The sequence below is a fragment of the Mytilus trossulus genome, chromosome 4, assembly GCF_036588685.1.
Source record: "Mytilus trossulus isolate FHL-02 chromosome 4, PNRI_Mtr1.1.1.hap1, whole genome shotgun sequence".
NCBI classification, from domain to species: domain Eukaryota; kingdom Metazoa; phylum Mollusca; class Bivalvia; order Mytilida; family Mytilidae; genus Mytilus; species Mytilus trossulus.
In genome coordinates this window covers 10,110,507-10,136,130 of record NC_086376.1, presented here as the reverse complement: position 1 = coordinate 10,136,130, position 25,624 = coordinate 10,110,507, and the positions used below count along the sequence as shown (strand labels likewise).

At 32.4% G+C, this 25,624-nt stretch overlaps 1 protein-coding gene across 1 annotated transcript in view; it reads left to right on the top strand.

Annotated features, from left to right (window-relative positions):
• The window catches only part of LOC134714634 (protein mono-ADP-ribosyltransferase PARP14-like), a 110,466-nt gene extending 86,164 nt beyond the window's left edge, over positions 1-24,302 (top strand). Inside the window, exons 6-8 of the mRNA XM_063576035.1 lie at positions 2,939-3,126; positions 20,350-20,530; positions 21,124-24,302. Of these exons, the coding sequence (XP_063432105.1) occupies positions 2,939-3,126; positions 20,350-20,530; positions 21,124-21,416 (662 nt within the window). The 3' untranslated portion in view covers positions 21,417-24,302. The remainder of the gene's footprint in view (positions 1-2,938; positions 3,127-20,349; positions 20,531-21,123) is intronic.
• The last annotated feature ends 1,322 nt before the right edge of the window (positions 24,303-25,624 follow it).

Sequence of the window (25,624 nt, the reverse complement as noted above, 5' to 3'; positions counted from 1 at the left end):
GCCTGGCTTTCCTTGTTTAAAAACCTAAATTAACCTTAACAGTAGACAACTTTTACAAGTTAAAGCTATTTTAAAGCTCTAGAATGTCAATTTTGTTGTGTATTACCATACCAAGGCCTTGGTTAAAATTTAGTCAATACTGAATTTATTTATAACAGCGGGGAAAAAATTGGGCTGAATTCATGCTAAATTGTGACTTTATACTTGCTAAAATAATAAATTTGATTAAGTCACATGAAAAAATATAAAGCGTTCCCTTCTAAGGTTTCTACATAACGCGCAATCTTCTTTTCCAAGGGGTAGCCAATAAAGTATCAATTAATTACGGAACCAAGTCTATGTGTCAAAATGTCTATATTGGTTGCTAAGGACAATAAACAACAAAACTAACATACATTGTCATACTAAAGGTTGTTTCTTCCTTAGAATTGTATCTATAACCTAAATATCAATAGTTTTGTGGTATGTTTGTCTGAAAAAAAGGCAATTATTTGCTTGGTCAAATGCCATAAGGTAGCAATACACAGTTAGGAAAAAAACTTAAAATTGACACTCATAATTTTTAAACACCCCTTTCCCCTCCTGTCTAACAAAGAAGGCTTTATATGTGTGTTATGCATGTATATACTTGTAGAAAGAGAATCTTCCATAGATTTGATTTCTAATGGTCATAAGGGTGAAATATAATCCCTTTTGGGTGTAACCATGGCAACAATCTGCATTTCTTAGATACAAAATATAGCAAAAAAGGGGGGTGAACATGTCACAAAAGTCTCCAAAATTTGGTCTAAAGGAAAATTTCAATGAATTACAGTGATACCTTTCCTGAATCCATAGGTTTATATCTATCAAGTGGTCCAAAAAAAATCATATGTCTTCCTGCTCGTTTTTCCATAAAATTGAATTGAAAAGATCGAGCGCAAAATCTTTGTTGATAAACACTACAATAATTTATGGACCTATGAACGGTACGGATAGGAAAATACGGACTGTCAATCATTGAAATGGCCTATAAAACATGTTAAAATCAATCTAAATGTTCATATAAACCCACTAAGAAGGCTATATTATTCTTCAATTACCTAAAAATCAATTTTATTGTACAAAAACTTTCATATTTAAAAAATTCACAGGGGCCATAATGCGAAACTAAACTTCTAACTGTGTATTGCTACCATAACAGTACAACATAAGAACGAACTAAATGTGTAAAAATCATTGTAACATTTTTTTGGTACAGAATTTAAAGATAGACAAGCACTGTGCAAGATCAGAATAAGGTCACTCACCCTAAAAGAAGTAGAGACAGATAGATATGCTAAAACCTATATAGATAAATCACACAGACTATGTAAAAAATGCATGCACCTTAGATAAAGTTAAAGACGAAAAACATTTTAAATGTCAATGTCCCCTTTATAACTGTTAAGAAAAGAATATGATAATATTTTAATAGGTTGTAAAAATGTTGAAAAGTTCAGCACAAGTGCCAAATTTAATTGGCGTTTTATTCATGAAAACTTAGAGGTATTAAAATGTTGCAATTTATGTTAATAAATGTTTGGAACTGAGAAAACTGTCAACATTATTGTAACAATTATAAAAATCATTGTAATACATTACTTTGCTCTAAATCTCTCGTGTGCCCTTTAATTGGAATAGAAATATCTCATCTTGTAGAAAAAAACCTTATTCAATTATCTTTACTGGCTATCCGAAAACTTACTAGTTTTGAAACAAACTATAAATGTGTGGAAACGTGGAGCTTTCGGAAAAACAAAATGAAATTGAATTTTCAATTGTGTTCAAAATATCAGAAAAAGGTCGAACAGATTTCTTGTGCCTCGAAAGAGCGCCATTGTTACTGGTACGGGACATCATCATAACTAAAATCATCATCACATAATTATATTTTTAACTTTTCAAACTCTCTCTCTCTCTCTCTCTCTCTCTCTCTCTCTCTCTCTCTCTCTCTCTCTCTCTCTCTCTCTTCTTTTTACGGCAATGATAGCAAGTATTATATTCTATAAACTGTTAGCTTTATATGCATTTCCAATTATAGTTTACTATTATTGTAATTTATATTGAATTATGGAGTATGATTTACTTGTGTCTAATCCATTCGCTGAAATGTAACAAATACAATATGTTTAAACTATAAAAAAGAAGATGTGGTATGATTGCCAACTATTCACAAAAGACCAAAATGACACAAACATTAACAATTGTAGGTCGCCGTACGGCCTTCAACAATGAGCAAAGCCCATGCCGCATATAGTCAGCTTTAAAAGGTCCCGATATAAAATGTAAAACAATTCAAGCAAGAAAACTAACGGCCTTATTTATGTAAAAAAAATTAACGAAAAACAAATATACAACACATAAACAAACGACAACCACTGAATTTCAGGCTCCTGACTTGGGACAGGCACATACATAAATAAGGTTGCGGGGTTAAACTGTTTCTCTAAAAATTGTCTTAATAAAAGCACTGTTCCAAATGACCTGAATGATTTTTATGAAATTTATCTTGGTTGGGTTTAAAAATGAGCGCTGAACAATACTTTTTGCTTGAGTTATGTGTCTATGAAAGTTTTGTTTTAAATTACATTTAAATTACATGGTAACTGAAAAGATTCTCAATCTTACATTTCTTTGTGGGATTTTATTAAATTGAAGACAATGATTTATTTCAGCTACATTTCGAACGGGATACAAAAATCAATTTTGATCAAGGAGCACATATATCTTTAGACAATTGAAATAGTATTGAATATTGCATTGTAAGTGATGATTCTTCAACATTTCCTGTGGGATATGTTTATACAGATAAAATTGTGATAAGTACTAAATAGTATTTTTTGCAAGTTGCTTTTTACATGAATTTAATCATTAATATCAATGATAACATTAATGTAGTTATAATACCTTTCTTCAGGAGATGGAGGCAATTTTGAGCCTCCACCAGAATGGGATGAACAAGGATCAGAAAATGTCAAGCTGGTAACACTTCCTAACACATCACCAGAATATAAATCTGTTGAACAAAAGTTTTTGACTTCTGTATTTAATGGGAGACCAGAGTGGGTTAGCCAGTTCAATAAACGGACATTCAGAGTCACTAAGGTAATAATATGTATACACGTTGTTTAAATCCAAATAAAATTGCAATTGTCAGATTAATTACTCATCAAAATTCATTCATTGCGATTAATAACTATTTCAAAACATTTTCTGGTGAATTGTTATAGCCAAAGCCACCTTCTTTTACCTTTAAACTTCCGATTGTGTACTCTGGTGTTAGATCTTACCAAAAAGTCATTCCTTAATTAACTTCTTGAATCCATTATTTCATTCCCAAATATTAGACTTACACTGGAGTACAAACAAAAACTTCCCGAAATTTGTTATATTTTGTGTGATTATGTTATTCCATTTAATTTATTTTCACATTCATCTCTCTCTCATGGACTTGTATATATGGATACTATACTAAAGAAATTTATCCTGTTGAACTTACCTAAAATAAAGCGAATACTAACAATGACCATTGTCCTATCCTCGATCTTGATATCTATATCATTACCGGGCAGCTTAATACAAAAAATTATGATAAAAGAAATGATTTTTCATTTCCTATTGTTAATTATCCATTTTTAGATGGTGACGTTCCCTTGTCACCATCATTTGTTTATATATCTCAACTTGTACGATTCGCTCGTGTATGTAACAACGTCTTAGTTACATACTAAATTTTATCACCGGTATAAGGAGATAATTCGTAAATATAACTCAACATGCAGACATCTTATACGATCAGGTATTTCACATCCTATTTGTTATGGAAATATTCTTTATAAAGCACAAAAATGTCAGTATTCATCTCTGAAACTAACAAAACTTTTAAATAGACTTATTAAAAAGTGATATAGTTACGACACTGTTGTCAGGTCTTTAAAGATTGCATATTTTGGCTTTAATATTGATTCACTTATAGGGTCTTTGCATCGGAATTAAACACATTTATTTCTAAAAAAAACAGTTGTTGGCATGACACGGGTTATGTTCTTCTCATATATTTTATGATAGTATGATACTTAACCCCTAACGGGAGGGATTGTGCTTGATATTCATATGCTGAAGACATAATCTTTCAATCAGTTTCATTCAGTCTGGAGCTGGCATGTCAGTTAACTGCTAGCAGTCTGGTGTTATTTATGTATTATAGTCATTTTATTTATTTTCTTTTGTTTCATCTTTTGACATCGGACTCGGACTTCTCTTAAACTGAATTTCAATGTGCGTATTGTTATGCGTTTACTTTTCTACATTTGGCTAGAGCTATAGGGGGAGGGTTGAGATCTCATAAACATGTTTAACCCCGCCGCAATTTTGGGCCTGTCCCAAGTCAGGAGCCTCTTGCCTTTGTGAGTCTTGTATGTTTTAAATTTTAGTTTGTTGTATATAATTCGGAGTATGACGTCCATTATTACTGTATAAGTATACATATTTATTAGGGGCCGGCTGAAGGACACCTACGGTTGCGGGAATTCTCGCTATATTGAAGACCCATTGGTAACCTTCGGCTGTTGTCTGCTCTAGGGTCGGGTTGTTGTCGCTTTGACACATTCACCATTCCCTTTCTCAATTTTATTCCTTTTCATATGTATCTCCTATACGTGAAAAGTAAAAACACAAAAATACTGAACTCCGAGGAAAATTCAAAAAGGAAAATCAAAAGGCAAAATCAAAAGTCCAAACACATCAAACGAATGGATAACAACTGTCATATTCCTGACTTGGTACAGGCATTTTCAAATGTAGAAAATGGTGGATTGAACCTGGTTTTATAGCTAGCTAAACCTCTCACTTGTATGACAGTCACATCAAATGAGATTCATGTATAAAATTGTTCTCACATTTTCCCAACAACTTACAAATCAAAGTACCCATTCATTAGGCATCAATGTTTATATTAAAATGCTATAAAAGTAAATTTGATTTTTTAAATTATAGATTATACATAACACAGTGTATTTGTTAATTTATTTTTAGCTCACTTGGCCCCATGGGCCAAGTTAGTTTTTCTCATTGGCGTCTGTCGTCCGTCGTCGTCGGCGTAAACTTTTTACATTTTGAACTTCTTATAGAGAACCACCGAATGGAATGAAACCAAACATGGCATGAATGTTCCTTATGTGGTGCTGACCAAGTGTTGCTACTTTGTAGCTGATTCATCATCCAAGATGGCCGCAGGAAGGGGACTTAGTGTAACATAGAACCCTATGAAAAATGCATACACATGACTTCTTTTAGAAAACCAGTGCATGGAATGAAACCAACCAGACCATGCATGTTGCTTGTGAGGTGTTGACCAATCGTTGTTACTTTGTAGCCAATCAATCGTCCAAGATGGCCGCCAGCGGGGGACTTATTTTAACATTGGACCCTACGGGAAATGCATACAAAGGACTTATTTTAGAGAACCACTGAATGGAATGAAACCAAACATAGTATGAATGCCCTATGAAAAATGCATACACATGACTTCTTTTAGAAAACCAGTGCATGGAATGAAACCAACCAGACCATGCATGTTGCTTGTGAGGTGTTGACCAATCGTTGTTACTTTGTAGCCAATCAATCGTCCAAGATGGCCGCCAGCGGGGGACTTATTTTAACATTGGACCCTACGGGAAATGCATACAAAGGACTTATTTTAGAGAACCACTGAATGGAATGAAACCAAACATAGTATGAATGTTCCTTATGAGGTGCTGACCAAGAGTTGTTACTTTGTAGCCGATCCATCATCAAAGATGGGGACTTAGTTTAACATAGGACCCTACGGGAAATGGATACACATGTCTTCTGTAGAGAACCACTGAATGGAATGAAACCAAATACAGCATTACTGTTCCTTATGAGATGCTGACCAAGTGTTGTTACTTTGTCACCGATCCAACATCCAAGATGGCCGCCAGTGGGGTTAATTGGTTTAACAAAGGACCCTACGAGAAATGCATACAAATGACTTATATTAAAGAACCACTTAATGGAATGAAACCAAACATAGCATGGATGCTCCTTGTGAGGTGCTGTCGAAGTTTGTTACTTTATAGCCGATCCGTCATCCAAGATGGCCACCAGCGGGGGACTTAGTTTAACACAGGATTCTATTGGAAATGTATAACAATGACTTCTTCTAGAGAACCACTGAATTGAATAAGACCAAATATAGCATGAATGCTCCTTTCCTAATCAGGTGCTGGTCAAGTGTTGTTAATTTGTAGCCAATTTGTTGTTTTTTTTGTATGATTTCAAAACCCAAGTAGAGTCAGGTGAGCGATACAAGCTCTTGATTGTTAAACACCTGTCTAGGATGTGAAGGAAAAGGAAACCGAATCAGGAAAAAGAAACCGAATAAGGGAATTAAAATCGAATAAGGAAATAGAAACCGAATAAGGAAAAAGAAACTGAATAAGGAATTGAAAATTGAATAAGGAAATGGAATTGAATAAGGAAATGAAAATTGAAAAAGAAAAATGTAAACCGAATAAGGAAAAAGAAACAGAAAAAGATATGAAAACTGAATAAGGAAATAAAAACCGAATTAGGAAATGAAAACTGAATAAGGAAAAGAAACTGAATAAGGAAATAGACACTGAATATTGAAAAAGAAACCGAAAAAGGAAATGAAAATTGAATAAGGAAATGAAAATTGAATAAGGCAATGAAAATTGAATAATGAAATGAAAATTGAATAATGAAATGAAAATTGAATACAAAAATAGATACCGAATATGGTAATGAAAACCGAATAAGGAAATAGAAATCAAATAAGGAAATGAAAATCGAATAGGGAAGAAGTAACTGAATAAGGAAATGAAAATCGAATAAGGAAATAGAATACGAATGAAGAAATGCAAATCGAATAAAGAAATAGAAACCAAATAAGGAAAAATAAATCGAATAATAAATAGAAAAAAAAACATTTGAGGAAAAAAATAATTTCGAACGCATCGAGGTGAAATGGCTGACGGTATAAACGGTATGAACTGGGACAGTGGGGACCTCTCAGGGACCTGGAAAGCATTTAAAACGCATTGCGAATTTATGTTATAATATCCGTTAAAAAAGAAACCGGGAGACGAGAGATGCGCTTATCTTATGATATGGGTTGGCGAAAAGAGCAGGAATGTGTACAGTACTTGGGATATGTCAGCTGAAGACCAGAAAAATTGATAAATATTATGAAAACTTTGAAGCTTATGTTAAACTCAGATCCAACCAAGTTTTTCTCAAGTTATAAATTCCAATGTAGACTTCAAAAAACAAATGTAACTTGCGAAGAATTTGTAAAATATCTAAAAGTTTGGTAAAAGATTGTCAGTATGCAAATCCCGATAGAATGGTCACAGATAGGATAATTTTTGGAAAAAATCATCTAAAAATAGAGAAAAATTAATTAATGAAGGGTCAGAATTTACATTAGAGAAAGCCTTAGATATAGCAAGAACTTATGAGCTTTCTCAAAGACTATTACAAACAATGAATATTAGGGAAGACCCAAATGTCAACAATCGTTGATGATATACTGATTTGGGGATCCACGAAAATTATGAAAGACTGAAAAAAGTTTTAGATCGAGCTAGACAATGCAATTTGAAACTAAGTAAATCAAAATGTTATTTCCGAGAGAAAAAAAAAATGAAGTTGAATATGTTGGACACATTATCAGTAAAAATGGGTTGAAACCAGACCCTGCAAAGGTATGTGCAGTTAAAATATGAAGAAAACAAACAGATAAAAGAAAGAACTACAAACATTTCTTGGTTTTATTACTTATCTCAGTAAACTTTTGTCAATAATATCAGATGTCAGTGCTCCATTTAGAGTACTTTTAGAAAAAATAATGAATGGTGTTGTGAAAAAGAACAAGACACTAGTTTTAATAAACTGACGACATGGATACTATTCTATCATACCATGATTCAAAACAGCCACTGGCATTGAACGTTATTTCAAGCCCAAAAGGCTAAGGTGCTGTGTTACTCCAAAATGACAAGCCTATTGGCTATGCATCGAGAGCACCTACTCCAACTCAACAAAGATATGCTCAAATTGAGAAAGAGACTTTGGCTATTATTTTTGGATGTCAAAAGTTCCACCATTATTTATACGGTAGAAAGTAGAAAGTGACCATAAGCCACTGGAACGCATGTTAAGTACACCACTAATAGTTATCAAAGGTACCAGGTTTATAATTTAATACGACAGACACGCGTTTCGTCTACATGAGACTCATCAGTGACCATCATATCAAAATAGTTGTAAAGCCAACTAAATGGGGCAACACCAAGCTTACAAAGATTTGTACTACAGCTTCAGAAGTATGAGATTGTCGTAAGATATAAGCCTGCAAAATCTATGTATGTGTTAGATACATTGTCAAAAATTATTTACAGGAAACAGTAGAAAAACTGGTACCAGATATAGAAATCCATGAAATTCAGTTAAATGCTCATCTTCCAATATCACCTGAGAAATATGAACTGTTTAAGAAACAAACAGAGAGTGGTGAGATTTGGCAACAAATGAAGAAAATAAATGAAGAAGGATGACTACTGAAAAAAAGAAGAGTTACTAGAAGATCTCAAAATGTATTGACAGTTTAGAAAGGAAATTACCTGCATTGATAACATATTGTACAAAGGATTAAAGCTTATAATACCAACAAGTTTACGTAAAAAAATGTTACAACTACATTTAATCCATGACACACATATGGGAATCGTTAAATGCAAAATCAGAGCCAGAGAGTTCATGTATTGGCCTGGAATGATGTCCGATATACAAGACATTGTAGAAAAATGCGCAATAAACAGCAAGAAAACTAACAACAAGGAACCTTTGATAACGCCAAAGCTTCCAGTTAGACCTTCATATAAACTAGCAGTTGATTTGTTTCAATACAAAGGAGAACATGATTTACTAACAGTTGATTATTATTCAAAATGGCTAGCAATCGATAAACTTTTGTCAATCATGTCAGATGTCAGTGCTCCACTAAGAGTACTTTTAGGAGAAAGAATGAATGGTGTTGGGGAAAAAGAACAAGACACGTGTTTTAATAAACTCAAAGACATGGCTACTATTATATCATACCATGATCCAAAAACAGCCACTCACATTGAACTTTATTTCAAGCTCCAAATGCTAAGGTGCTGTGTTACTCCAAAATGACAAACCTATTGGCTATGCATCAAGAGCACCTACTCAACAAAGATATGCTCAAATTGAGAAAGAGACTTTGGCTTATGTTTTTGGGTGTCAAAATTTCCACTATTATGTATACGGTAGACAAGTAGCAGTAGAAAGTGACCATAAGCCACTGGAATACATGTTTAGTAAACCACTAATAGCTATCAAAGGTACCAGGATTATAATTTAATACGACAGACGCGCGTTTCGTCTACATGAGACTCATCAGTGACGCTCAGATCAAAATAATTGTAAAGCCAACTAAATGAGGCAACACCAAGATTACAAAGATTTGTACTACAGCTTCAGAAGTATGAGATAGTCGTAAGATATAAGCCTGGAAAATCTATGTATGTCTTAGATACATTGTCAAGAATTACTTACAGGAAACAGTAGAAAAACTGGTACCAGATATAGAAATTCATGAAATTCAGTTAAATGCTCATCTTCCAATATCACCTGAGAAATATGAACTGTTTAAGAAACAAACAGAGAGTGGTGAAATTTGGCAACAAATGAAGAAAATAAACGATGAAGGATGGCCACTGAAAAAAAGAAGAGTTACCAGTAGATCTCAAAATGTATTGGTAGTTTAGAAATGAAGTTACCTGCATCGATAACCTATTGTACAAAGGATTAAAGCTTATAATGACAACAAGTTTACGTAAAGAAATGTTACAATTAATCCATGAAACACAGTTGATTATTATTCAAAATGGCTAGCAATCGATTGTTTCTGTAATTAGTTAATACTTTAGTTTCATTATGTATCTATTAAACTAAAATTACGAGGTCCAATTTGTCAGCCGTCATCACGTACAAACGATGAATCAAAGAATTCAACTTAACATATAACTAATATAGTACAATGGTGTTGATTAAAAATTACATCCCTTCAGGCCCCTTTGTTTTCCACGTAATTAATATTGCCAATAATTAATAAGTTCCGGATCGAATCCGACACCGATACCAATAGTATATTCACCTGTTACCTATTACCTTATCTGTACGTTCCGCATCTGACAGGTGCACCACCAAACGGTGTATTTAGAATTTTGCTGTATACTGTTGAGTAAAAGATACTCCATTCCAGGCACTTTTGTTTTCCAAATTATTAATATTACCAAAAGTTGATAGGTTCCAGGTCGACGGGTTCAAACAGAAAGATTTTGAAAGTAGAGAAAACTGTGCATCTTATAATCCGCATGACTTTTTCAGATGACAATACCAATACCAAAATAAGGCAAACGCATAGTAATGTATTTTAATTCAGTCACGGACCCGCGATATCACGGGTGTGTTCTAGTATCTTTTATATTCGTTTGATAAAATTTACTGTTTGCAATATCATTAATTGTTCTAAATAATAAGGATGACCTTATCCCATTAAAAACATAGCCGTAGTTGACACAACCTATTTCAACTTTTGATCTTCAGTACTGTACAACTTTGTACTTTTTTCACTTTCGATCTTTTATATCTGGGCGTCACTGGTGAGTCTTGTGTGGACAAGGCGCGTTTTTGGCGTATTAAATTTAAAACCTGATGCTTTTTGTTATCTATTAATCATGTGTTTCTTTGACTACTACGTTTTCCTATTTATTTGTATTGAAGTCCTGTAATATTATATTGTCATTTCAATGTTACGTTCTCCTATTTATTTTTATTGTTTTCCTGTAATATTATGTTGTCATTTCCATGTTATATTTAACATCGCCATCAAAGTGCGAGGTTTGGCATGCCACAAAACCAGGTTCAACCCACCATTTTTATCCTTTTTTAAAAATGTCCTGTATGGCCATTGTTATATTATTGTTCGTTTCTGTGTGTGTTACATTTTAACGTTGCGTCGTTCGTTTTCCTTACTTTTGAGTGTAAATTCACATTGCGATAAGACGTGTCACGGTACTTGTCTATCCCAAATTCATGTATTTGGTTTTGATGTTATATTTGTTATTCTCGTGGGAATTTATCTGATGCTTGGTCCGTTTCTGTGTGTGTTACATTTTAGTGTTGTGTCGTTGTTCTCCTCTTGTATTTAATGCGTTTCCTTCGGTTTCAGTTTGTTATAACGATTTTGTTTTTTGTCCATGGATTTATGAGTTTGAACAGCGGTATACTACTGTTGCCTTTATTTATGGTTCAACACAACAATCAGATAACACCAGGAAAGGTTGGCCGTAAACATGAAACACCTAGATCCTATATATTTGAAAATCTTGGAGATACTCGCCTAAGAAAAATAGTTATCAAAGGTACCAGGATTATAATTTCGTACGCCAGACGCGCGTTTCGTCTACATAAGACTCGTCAGTGACGCTCATATCAAAATATTTATAAAACCATAAACATCTTAACACAACAAAAGCAACATTTCAACCAGAAATTGAAGTTGAACAACATTTGTATGTAAATACACCTCAACAAGAGATCCGACATGATCCTATCATTGAAAATTTCAAACCAGCAACAGAAATAAACAAACCCGTTCAAAATAAGGATGGAAAGGAAATCCGTTGGACCATCTGTAAGCACACGATCAGGAAGATCCGTTACGTTAAAGTGTCGATCAAATATAATGACTATGTAAGTAATTCAATTAGTGTAAATTTGGAAGGAAAGGAAATTTATGTGTAGAAAATGTGTGAAATATAAGTGAAAGCAAAATAGCAAAAAATATGTGCATATAAAATATGATTAAATATATAGAAATGTCAATAAGGTTGTGAAGAAAGTGAAATCTAAGATATCAAGTGAAAAATTTATAAGATCAAGTGAATTCTAGGAACAAGTGAAAAATCTAAGATATCAAATGTCAAATTAGTGAAATTCTGAAATATTGTTGTCATATTATTAATACATTCTTATCAGTAGATCTAGTCATTTATTATATTCAAAACTCAGTAGAATAGTTGTTTTATCTTTAAAAAAAATAGACATGGTTAAGAAAAAATACAATAACATTAATAGTGAATTATAATGATTGATGAACAGTTTTAAAATTGTTTAAAGGAGACAATTTATGATTCCAAAAACAAAGACTTAAGACATTGTAAGACTTTTTATTAGATGTATCTGTAATAGCATGTTGTACTCTTATGTGAAGTCATTAAACATATCTACCATGCTACTCTGAGTTATATGATACTACACCCCTAAAGGGAGAGATTGTGCCTGATTTTCCAATGATGAAGAAATTATCTTTCAATCAGCTGATTGAGGTCTGGAGCTGGCATGTAAGTAAATGCTAGTGGTCCTTTGTGAGGCCTATCTTTGGTTGCGGGATTTTACCGCTGTGTTGAAGACCCATTAGTAGCCATAGGTTATTATCAGGTCGGGGTTTTGTCTGTTTAACATATTCCAAATTTGCATTCTTAATTCTCACATTGTGTCATAATCTTGATAACTATAAAAAACAACTATTTAAACAAAGAAATCTATCAAAACATGTAATCAAAGCACATAACCAAAATCGAAAGCCAAGAATACACAAATTGCCAAAGCACAAAAACACAATGAAGAGTTGCTTAAGACATGATAAACGTCAAACGAATATAACCAAAAATAGACTAAACAGTAAAAGTAATAATTTACAAAGACAAATAAAGGAACCCTTTAACACGTAATGAAGATGATAAAGAGTATCTAGAATCTATACTTCAGGATTATCATTTATCATTTGTGAAGTTGATACGGTATATTTATAGACAAGGTCTTCGTATCTTCCAATAATCTTTTTTTTTTAAAGAACGAGACGTTCTTTGACGTTACCCTGGTTCAAGAGCATTTTGTTGAGACACTATTGACGTTCGTTGAATAATGGGGTAGCAGCTGCAATCTATTGTATTTCGGATAAGATAGGAAAATATATCATATATTCAGGTGAATGAAGTTTTTATATTGCTACTGAGGGTGGGAAATTGATTAATTAAACTGATCAGAAAAGTTTGGATTGTTTTCTAAAGAAAACCATCATCAATGGCCAGAGGCTCTTGACATGGGACAACCGTGAAAGTTCGGCGGGGTTTATCTCAATCCCCCCCTTATACCTCTAGCCAATATAAAAAAAACAGAACGCACAACAATACGCATAGTAAAACTCAGTTTAAGAGAAGTCCGAGCCCTATGCCAGAACAGGTTACAAAAGATACTAAATAAAATGACAATTATACATAAATTAACAAAGTACTACTAGCAGTAACTGACATGCCAGCTGCAGACCTCAATTAAACTGATTAAAATATTATGTTTTCGTCATATAAATATTAAGCACAATCCCTCCCGTTAGGGATTTAGTATGATACCATCATACAATTTATGTGAAGAGAATAACCCGTGTCATACCAGCAACTGGTTTTAGATTAGATATGTTTAATTCCGATGCAAAGACCCTATAAATGAATCAATATCGAAGTCAAAATATGCAACCTTTTATCGCCTGATAATAGTATCGTAACTATATCTCTTCTTGATAAGTCTGTTTAAAGGTTTTGCTACCTTTTGAAGTGCATACTGACATTTTTCTAGCTTGTAAAGAATATTACCACAAAAGATTGGATATGAAATATCTGGACGTATAAGATGTCTACATGTTGAGTTCTTTTAACGAATGATGTCCTTAATTGTACCGATGATAAAATTTAGTAAATGTTTTGATAAGTTTGTGATAACGAAAACTCTGGTGTGATAATTTTTCAGTAATACATATGTAGAAATAAATAGTTAAATAAACATAGTAGTCCTAAAATCTTTAACAAATCCTGATATAATGCCATGACACCAGTTATGAAATAGCTATCTGAATTTATTTTGTTGTAGAACTATCAAAACATTGATCTGATTAGAACTGTCCAGCACTTATCTGGATACAACTGTCAAAAACTGATTTGATTACATTTGTTCAGAACTAAAATGATAAGAATTGTGCAAAACTGATCTGGAGAGAACTGTCCAAAATTGATATAGATAGCACTCTCAAAAATTATGCGGAAAGAAATGTTCAAAAATGGTCTGGATTAAATTGTCCAAAACTGATCTGGATTTAACTGTCCAAAACTGATCTGGATAAACTTGTCCCAATCGGATCTGATTATAACTGTCCACACAAAATTTGGATAAACTGTCCAAAAATGATCTTGAAAGAACTGTCCAAAACTGATCTGGATAAAACTGTCCAGAACTAATCTTCAAAGAACTGTCCATAACTGATCTTGATAAAACTGTCCAGAACTGATCTGAATCGAACTGTACAGAACCAATGTAAAGAACTGTCCAAAACTGATCTTGATAAAACTGTCCAAAACTGATCTGAATCGAACTGTACCGAACTAATCCGGAAAGAACTGTCCAAAACTGATCTGGATACAACTGTTTTAAACTGATCTGATTAGAACTGGCTAACAATAATCTCATTATAACTGTTCAGAACTGATCTGGAATGAACTGGCAAAAATTGATCTGATTAGAACTGTCCAAAACTGATCTTAATAAAATTGTCCAAATATGATCTGATTAGAACTGTCCAAAACTGATGTGTATAAAATTGTCTAAAACTGTTCTCGATAGAACTGATACGACAGAACTGATCTGGAAAGAACTTTCCAGAACTGATCTGATTAAAGCTGCCCAAAACTGATCTGATTAGACCTCCTAAGAACTGATTTTGAAGGAACTGTCATAACTGATCTGGAAACATCTCTCCGAAACTGTCAAAACACTTGTATGGATAGAACTGTCTTAAACTAGGAAAAAACCATCTTATTTGTTACAGGGACGTAATAACTAATTTGTTCCAGGATAGAAAGACAATCACAATCAAAACCAAGCAGTAAACAAAGACGCACAAAACCAAAGGACATTTCGTCAACAGTTATCAATCATAATTAATAAACAACACAAACTCCACTTAAACTGGGAGTGACATCAGGTTCTCCGGAAGGTTAAGCTTTTTCTGCACCGTATACGGCACCGGTCGTGTTATTTCATTGTTCAGTTCGGTAATGATGGAAGGTAATTATGACTGAGGAAGAATATCAGATATGCTTTCTGACACACTTTTATCATACTGGCCGATCAGCTCATGATGGCGACCATAAAAATTCTTGTGTGATATCCTTAACTTGATTGTCTTAGTAGTCCGAGATTACTGTGACGTTCAACGGCTGTTTTTACAGACAAGCTGGAGCCGTGGGACGTCAGAGCTCGTCCCATATCACAAAGTGGATATTTGCCCACCCAAAAAAGACGCGCTGCTTCATCGCTTCTGGTGCCAACTGACGGCCTTGGAATGATATAAATCGGGCGTCAATCTGTTCATTTTTCATTTATCTTTTCATTTATGTAAGTTTCACCTACCTGCCAACCTTTATTTTTCCATCGATTTCTGCATTTTGACTTTATAATGATGTATAAATTCTTTTCATTAAACGATTCATCGATACAGACAACTTTTGCACTAATCTATGCAAAACTGTGTAAACATACTATTATAAGTACATTATTATGGTTCGATACTATGATCGCTGGATCAATAAATGTTTAATAGCAAACTGAATAGGGGTTTAATAGCAAACTCCATTGCGGATGAGGCCTTATGTATTTTTCTCACTCTCTATGATCCGTAGGGGGTCATTAGTGAAACGTATAAGGAATTAAACGAATGTAGGACTTTTCTTGTCGTGTTTTGTAGGATAACAAACAACGTATAACAACAATTTCAATAGATGACGTCACTATTTACAAAATACGTGACGTCATGAACCCTTATGGTATTTACTTACCCCACACGGATACATAGGGGATCACCACATGACGGCGTTAAACCAATCAGAACACCATAATTGTTGGATCCATTGCATATATACTTTCATAAATTATACTTACTGGGTATGAGGACACTTAAACTTTCTTATTGTTTTATTTTACAGAAAGTACGGGTAAAAAGTAAAGACACAAAAATATTGAACTTAAAGGAAAATCAATTCGGAAAGTCCATAAGGTAGCAATACACAGTTAGATGTTTAGTTTCGCATTATGGCACCTGTGAATTTTTTAAATGTGAAAGTTTTTGTTCAATTAAATTGATTTTGGGACAATTGAAGAATAATATAGCCTTCTTAGTGGGTTTATATGAACACTTAGATTGTTTTTAACCTGTTTTACATGCCATTTATATGATTGATAGTCCGTATTTTCCTATCCGTATAGGTCCATAAATTATGGTAGTGTTTATCAACAAAGATTTTCCGCTCGATCTTTTCAATTCAAATTTATGAAAAAACGAGCAGAAATGCATATGAATTTTTTTGGGACCACATGATAGATATAAACCTATGGATTCGGGAAAGGTATCACTGTAATTGATTGAAATTTTCCTTGAGACCAAATTTTGGAGACTTTTGTGACATGTTCACTCCCCTTTTTTGCTATATTTTGTATCTAAGAAATGCAAATTGTTACCATGGTTACACCCAAAAGGAATTATATTTTACCCTGATGACCATAAGAAATCAAATCTATGGAAGATTCTCTTTCTATAAGTATATACATGCATAACACACATATACAGCCTTCTTTGTTAGACAGGAGGGGAGAGAGGGTGTTAAAAAATTATGAGTGTCAATTTTAAGTTTTTTTACTAACTGTATATTGCTACCTAATCACATGGTAAAATCATATTACAAAACGCATCAAAACGAATGTACAAGAACTGTCATATTCCTGACTTGTTTTTTTTCTTGATCCTTCTTGTAAATATCTCATATTTCGTGAAAATAAAAAAACTCATTCACATATAATTACAAAGAAAATTCATGCTGGGTATGTTAAAAAACACCAACTGTATTGACTATAAAAATGCGATCTTGCTACTGACGTGAACATCATTCGAGAGGACAGAAAACATACTTGTTATTAACGACAGGCATCTTGACTCTAAGGTAATGGAACGCTTTGGATCCCAAATGCTCTTCAACACACTTGTTTGGCTTAATAAATATTTTGAAATGAGCGTCACTGATGAGTCTTATGTAGACGAAACGCGCGTATGGCGTACTAAATTATAATCCTGGTACCTTTGATAACTATCTACCTAATATAAAACTCTTTTCCAAGATAAAAAAATTAGATTGTTTGTTGATAAATATTTAAGAAATAATTCAGGGGCTTGAATATATCGTGATTTTACCACGGGTTGGCCCTTTATGACAAATATTTTACCCTGAGCGATAACCCATGGTAAAATCTAGATATATTCAAGCCCCCATGAATTATTTCGATTCTAATAGGATAAATACGGCAATTCGTTTGAATCGAAGCGCTTTAGGTTGAGGCAAATATTTGCCGTTCCCATAAATTAAACGCACTTATAGATTGGCGTAAAAGAACAGAGCAAACCGAATACGCGACATGCTCAAACCATTTACAATAACGTATTTAGTTAGATTTTGATGAATTTTAATTATAAATTACTTATATGTCTTCTATGTATAAAAAATAAGCTTATACCACATTTTATCATCCTTTGTTAACGTTTCCTTGTTGTGATGAAGAAGGGTGTATTTTCCCGTAAAATGCTTAAATCATTACGTCATCATTCTATGACGTCGTGTACTTCATTCATAAAAAAAAACATACGACGTGGGAGTACGATCGGAACAGCCAATGCAATATATTCATTTTTTTCTACGGGTGTCTTCTCAAAGCGTTTGAAGGACGTCATGTTAGAATTATATATATTTACCTGGTATGAAGACAATAAACAACAATGTATTACAAAATGGTGGACTTATATTTGTCTGCGGCAAAACATTAACGTTAAAAATATATTCCAGTTTTGATATACGTACCTAATTGTCGTTGATTTTTATATTAAGATTTTATGTTCGAAAAATGATTGACTAAAGTATGTATTAAGTCCATGCGGTGATAATTTTGTTCATGTCTGTTCCCTTTTGTCTTGGATAGTTGTCTAAGTGGCAATTTGAAAACACCACCCTTTGTTTTTATATATTACAATTTCTTAGTTTAATGATGAAAAGAAAAAACAAGCCTAATTTTGTTAAAGGAGCACTAGCTACGAGATATATATGTCGTGTACAAGTTGTGATTATGTAAAGGTTATAACATGTACCAAATTTGTATAGAGGTTATAATTTGTAAAATGACAAAATACACCCTTGTCTTCTGTAAAACTTCTCATAGTATTTTTTAATAGTTTTATTTCTATTGTTTCTAGTTTTCAAATATAATAAGTTGGTCTCTCTTTTCTCCTTCAGTCCGCTTGGTTCTAGACAAAATATATTGACCGTTAACTGGCTTGTTTTCACGCAAAAATTCTATGATGACATTTTTGAATCTCTATTACATTTAAATTGTCCTCAGTTTTTGTATTTTGTTCCAGTTTTTGTTTTTCTTCTGTAAGTTTGTTTTCCTGTTTTACCCTTTCCCTTTTAATGTATGTCCACTTTAAAATTGTCTTACCTCTGACCTCATTGAGGAAGTTTTCAACAGGTAATTGGTCACTGATTGTAAATTCTAATGTTATTTGTATGTAACAATTTTTTTCATTGGCTAACAGTTGCCGTCAAATCCACAGTTGACCAGGCGTAACTAAGGATGGACCCGCCATTTTGAATTGTTGTATCAACAAATGTTCGATTACTACTATATAATCGAAAATAAAACAACACCTACCTCGAATTTGCCGTTTTAATTTAATTTTATCCGAATTTGAAGCGTACAGGTAACGAAATAACCTCCAGTTTGTAAGTTTTCGTTTGTATGACGTCACGTTTAGCCATGACGTCTTTGTGCCAAAATTATTCATGAAGTTTCGCGGATTTTTTTTTTTTTGACAAATTTAGACATTTTTTCAAGTTTTATCGTATTTTTTTTTCTTTTTGTAATGCATAATAATCGAAATAACAGTACTGTAGTTGAAGGGTTGCCACCGTCAATTTCGATTTGACGGTCGCAAATCTCCGTTTTACTGTCTCCGCTCCGCGTCGCCAGTAAAACTGCATTTGCGACCGTCAAATCTACAATTGACGGTGGCAACTCTTTAACTACAGTACTGTCATTCCTTAATTCAATATCAAAATCATCAATAATATTGTGTAAGGTTTCCCTGCCATAAACAAGCACTGCTTATTGCTCAACTGTGCTAATATATTTTTTTTTAAATTAATTTGTGAATGGTCTGATCTGTAGCTATTGCCAATGTTTATATCATATATGTTTTCTATAAGGCTTTCAGAGAGAAAAAAAATATATAAACGTGATTGTTAAAATGGATTTTGATCTCCACGTAAATCGATCTGGGTATCTCTCTAAATGGATCCAAAAAAATTATTATCTTATATACTTTCTTAAATTGTATCCCTTGATTTTAGATTATTTATATGTTTTTACTTTTTGGTACCTAGATCAAAATTCTGAACAAGATTTTAAGCGCTATTCCTTTTTTATCTCTTCTGCAAACTTGGTGTTTTAAATTGCTCTGTTATCATGCATAAAAATGTCAATAATAAGATAGTGGATACCCTTCATTAAAATACTCATTAATTCATGTCTAGAATAAAACTTGTCACCAGCTACAAATTGTCAATTACTTTAATTGGTAATTCTTAAAAACATTCAAGACTTTATGTTTATCTTAAGCCTAAAATGTCAAATAGTCTTCAAGAGGTTTCTTGCATGTATGATAAAATAATCACATAAGTAAATTACTGCGGATTGATTTATGTCCGCGGATATATATTTTGGTGTATTGAGGAAAACTTGGATTTTTGTGGATATGTTTTGCCAATGTCTACATACAAAGCATAAAGAAAATTTGTTAATTATTAGAACATTTTAATATGTGGTTTACCTGTACCCATGAAATCCACAACATTGGTATACAAAAAAAATAATGTATCCACAGTATTCAGAAATTGTATTCACAACGATGACAGTTTTAAAACTTTGAATCCTTTAAAAAGAATTAAATATGTGTGAAGATTATTCTCCAGTTTATGTTTTGCTTTTGTATTTATTATAAACATCATGCATTGTTCTAAACATTAATCATTTGAAACATTACAGATTAATAGAATTCAGAATTTAAGTTTGTACCACATGTATGCAGCTAAGAAGGCTTTGATAGAAAAACACAACCCACAAGGAACAAAAAATGAACAAGAATTATGGCATGGTACATCAGATAGTGCTATACTTAGTATCAACATGTATGGATTTAACAGGAGTTATTGCTCAGACAATAGCAGTAAGTACGATAAATCCATTGTTGTCTGTAACATAGAATATCCATACTTTTTACAGTTACAATAATGCATCATAATTACCGAGAAAATTAAAACTTTTAACCCTTGTTTCCTTGTTAACAGCAGTCATCTATTAAGGAAACTTTCATAGAAAAGGCAATTATTGGAATTAGGTATCAAATGGAAAAAATATACTCCATATGCAGGAGCAATTCAATGTTTTACATTGTTTCATTGGAGTCAACTCTTTTGTCCTAAATTATAGATATTTTAAATTTCTATGTGTTTATTAAAAAATGAAGCAAAACTAACTGTATTTGTGGTATTTAATAATTAAGATATATATATATATATATATAAATGCAATCTGCGCAGCATCAAAACTTTGACATGTAAGTGTGATACCATCATCTATATAACAGAACAAGAAATTTCATTCCTTTTTTATTAGCTCCTGTATAAAGTCTGCCTCATACAACATAGATGACATTTCATATTTTTCAACAACCTGATGTAGTTCAACAAATGTTGAGATGCAAATATAATTAAAATAAAAAAATACATTTTGTCTCAAAAGAACATTATTTTCTTCCAGGGGATGCATATTGGGGCGATGGAGTATATTTCTCAGCAGATGCCTCATATTCAGCTAGAAACTGGCTGGCTAAAGTTTCTGGCACTGGTGACCATAATATTTACCTTTGTAACGTGTTAACAGGTGTGTCTTGTAAAGGCAAAAAAGGAATGAGTGTACTACCTGTACGACCAGATGGAACTATGTTAAACTATGACTCTGCAACAGATGCTAAATATACCCCAGTTGTAGAATATGTCATATTTAATGACACACAAGCCTATCCACAGTATTGGATTAAATTTAAGTATTAGTTTACAATATAATTGACATGAATACAGATATAATGCTAATAACAATCAATGTACATGTATGTGTATTTTCCTTTAGTATTTGCTTACATTAATTATTAACCAATTGCTGATTTATAAAAAAAATATATTTTGTAAGTACAATATTCATAATTTTACATTGATATATCTTTCAAAGTATTCCTTTTTTATTACCCCTACTTCCTGGTGGTTGTGATGAGGAGTCAATTCAGCTGTTAGTTTGTCTCAGTTCATTAGTCCTCAATACCAATTTGGTATCTGCACTTGTCTTGACAGAACTTCGTAATATGTTCTCCAATTCTGTTTTCCTTTCTTCATCCCAATGATTGTTGGGTTTACTTCATCGTAAAACCACATGACTTATGCTTTGTTATATCTGCACACTTCAGTACACATTTGTTTTCACTTGTTTCCTTCTTAAAACTTAGTTTGATGAATCATCTTCAGAATCTTCATTAAATAGTGTTATTGTGCACATTATTTGTTTTGCTACAAATTTTTTTGTGGCTCCCTTAGTAAGTGATTTTTTTTATCTGGAAGCCATCTATTTTATATACAAATGTATATCCACAGCTCCCCCATTACAACTTAAAAGAATTTAACTAACTTTTCTCAGAATCTTACCTTTATTATGTCTTTTTGCACCTTTTATTTTATTTTTTGAAACATGGTCCTTGCCTGTGTAGTTTTTGGGGAGATTACACACATAATTGAAATTTACTATTTAGAAGGTTAATTCAATACATTCAGGATGTCAATCTTTTAAAATCATTGCAGTTTTGAAAATTAGAAATATAAAAGTGATCAAAACAAACAGTTCAGAAACCAAAAACACATAAAATAATGTTTGACCCTAACCAAAGATACTTTGTCTATCTATTATTTATATTTGTATTCTTAAAGTCAACCTTGCAGTGTATATACATATAATTCATTGTCCGCCCCTATTTTACAATCTATGGATTAACAGCCTTGATGACACAAATGATGAAGGTGAACTTTATGTTTTATTAAAGATTTATAATTAAGGAATAACAGTACTGTAGTTGAAGAGTTGCCACCGTCAATTGTAGATTTGACGGTCGCAAATGCAGTTTTACTGGCGATAATTGACGTTGGCAACTCTTCAACTACAGTACTGTTATTCCGATTCTAATGCATTAAAAAACAAAAAAGAAAAAAATACGATAAAACTTGAAAAAATGTCTAAATTTGTCAAATAAAAAAAAATCCGCGAAACGTTATGAATAATTTTGACACAAAGACGTCATGGCTAAACGTGACGTCATACAAACGAAAACATACAAACTGGAGGTTGTTTCGTTACCTGTACGCTTCAAATTTGGATAAAATTACATTAAAACGGCAAATTCGAGGTAGGTGTTGTTTTATTTTTGATTATATAGTAGTAATCGAACATTTGTTGATTCATCAATTCAAAATGGCTGGTCTCTCCTTAGTTACGCCTGGTCAACTATGGATTTGACGGCAACTGTTAGCCAATGAAAAAAATTGTTACATCCAAATTGCATTAGAATCATATCTATCTTTGTGTTGTTTGAGTAGTTGCTTAGTAGAAAAAGTATTTCTGATTTTCATAAAAATAAATCCTTTAAATTATAGTTATAGAATTGATAATTTTAATGATTTCATATATCTGTGATAACTTCTGTTAATATATGTATGTAATTGTTTGATAGAGAGAGGGAGCATATTATTTCATTTTATATTAACTTTATTTATATTAGAAATGGTTAAAAGTCCTTAAAAGGTATTTTTGTACCACACAAACTTCTGCCTCCAAGCTTTGTACATGTATAAGCCATTGTCATTAATTTCTGACCAAACTATTTCTGTGCTGAAACCATTGTTTCATGTAACCATTCCTACAAAAATCCTAAAAAAAAGAACTCATATATGTACTTATTTTGGAGATTGATAAAAAAGATAATAAAAAGGTCCAATAAAGCCAAAAAATTAATTGGATTGGTACCCCTACAATATATAGGAGGAGGGATTATGTTTTGGGGTTTGTGTATTTGTCCCTGTCTGATTTAATTTTGTAAAAACAAGGGTCATTTAAGGTGTTTAAATCATGTTCACCACTTTGACCCATTTTCTTTTTTTTTTTTATTGATCTTTTTGGTGTTCAAGCTACAGTGCATAAATACATACATACATTTTTACAATATATAAGTGATTGACATATGGCATAGTCATACTATTGATATTTTACGAATAAGACATAGTAAAAACAAATACAAGTAAATGATGTGAATAATCGGTATATGATACAAGTAAAAGATACTTTGGAATACATTAAATATACATGATCATATCGAGAATAAAATTTAATGACCCATTTTCTTACATTTTTAATTTGATAAATACTGTTACTATACAAATTCTTGATTTACATAATCAATCATACATGTGTAACTGTTGTATGAATACAGATTCCCCGTTAGTTGAATGATTGATTTGCAAGCCACTAATACATCAGCAATGCTTAATTTAACAAACTTGAACCAAACTGACTTCTAATAGCAAACCATAATTTCAATATTACGGTTTTATGAATGTTTGAAATTAGTGTTTTTCTATTTTTTTCTCTAATTTGTAGCTAAAGTTGTTGAAACTAATTGTGGTCTCATCTACTGGGAACTTTTTAAACATGTTCATCTTGTTGGGAATATTTTGCCTCATCTGCAACCAAAGTTGCTGAACTGAGTTAGCAGAAGTCTGATTCCCCAATTTACATGTTCCCCTGGGTATGTTTGCCCTGTTTTTGTCACCCTTTTTTTGTAGCAATAAATGTATCTATATTAATGATATTTAGGTTAAATAAATCTATCCTAAAATTTATTTTAAGAAAATATATATTTCTTGTTATTCATGAAAAAAGCCTGGAAATATTTTTGAACAAGGATTATTTTAATCTGGAATAATTTTGATTTCTAGAAAATTGATTAGAAATGTATGATGAATAATAACCTTATTGAGGAGGAGGATGGATGATGGGTGTTTGTAAGTTCATTTGAAATATTAATGAAAGCATGAAAGTCAAATTAAAGTAAATCAGTGATGCATGGTCAACCCTATTTGGTTGGGTTTCAGAATTCAAAATTATTCAAGATTGAAATAATTCTATGTTTAAATTGAATGGCTTGTTAATGAACATTGGATAGCTATATTGTTACAATTGTTTTATTAATAATTTCTGTTAATGAATGTTGATTGTAATTGAGAATTATTATTACTAAGTGTAATAAAGAACAGGTTGGTGTCTGTTAGAAATACGGACTTGTACGTTTACAAGTTGAACCGTATTGTACCGTACAGGACAAGTGTGAGTCTGTGTGACCACCTTGTAAAGTAAATAATTGTACCAAGAGAACAAGGACAAGTGTGTAAACTTGTAGGGTATTATTGTAGGACAAGTTTGTTGCTGACCCAGAACAAATTTGTAACAGTACAAATTTGTACCAGTGTATATATTTTGAGTAGAATAGTTTATAGATAGTTTATTAAAGATTGCAAAGAGCAGTTGTACATATTTTGGTTCATTGACGTTAATATTTCAATAAAGATTTTTAGTTACATAGTGTGCTAGTGACCTAATACGGTATACTGACCACATATATACCGTATTACGTCACTAGCACACTATGTAACGAATTTATCTTACCGACTATCTGAACGTGTAAAATTTAGACTAGTGAGAAAGTTTTCAATACTGTAAGCATTAACAGGATGCCAACAATGACAACTTGTTATATTTAAATGTGTTTTCTGAATTTATTTCACTTTATCATCACTTTTTTCGTCTGTTGAAACCTTTAAGATTTTTTTCAGTACTGTTTTGTTTTTCTAAAGGGACGTAACACCGCTACTAACCGTGTATAAAATAAGCCCAGCCTCCTTATTACCTTATATTGAATATAAAGGGACGTAACTCCACTACTAACCGTGCATGGAATAAGCCCCGCCTCCTAACTAACCTAATATTGAATAGACACGGTTTCCACGCGGACGCTTTTAACCAATCATATTCCTAGAAATGTATAGGAAGTAAGATAATATTTGGTATATGTTTTGTAAATAGAGCAATTTTGGATCCAGTATCAAACTGGTAACGGACTCATTCTAAATAGAAACATACACGCTTACCCTGTGTACACGTTACAATA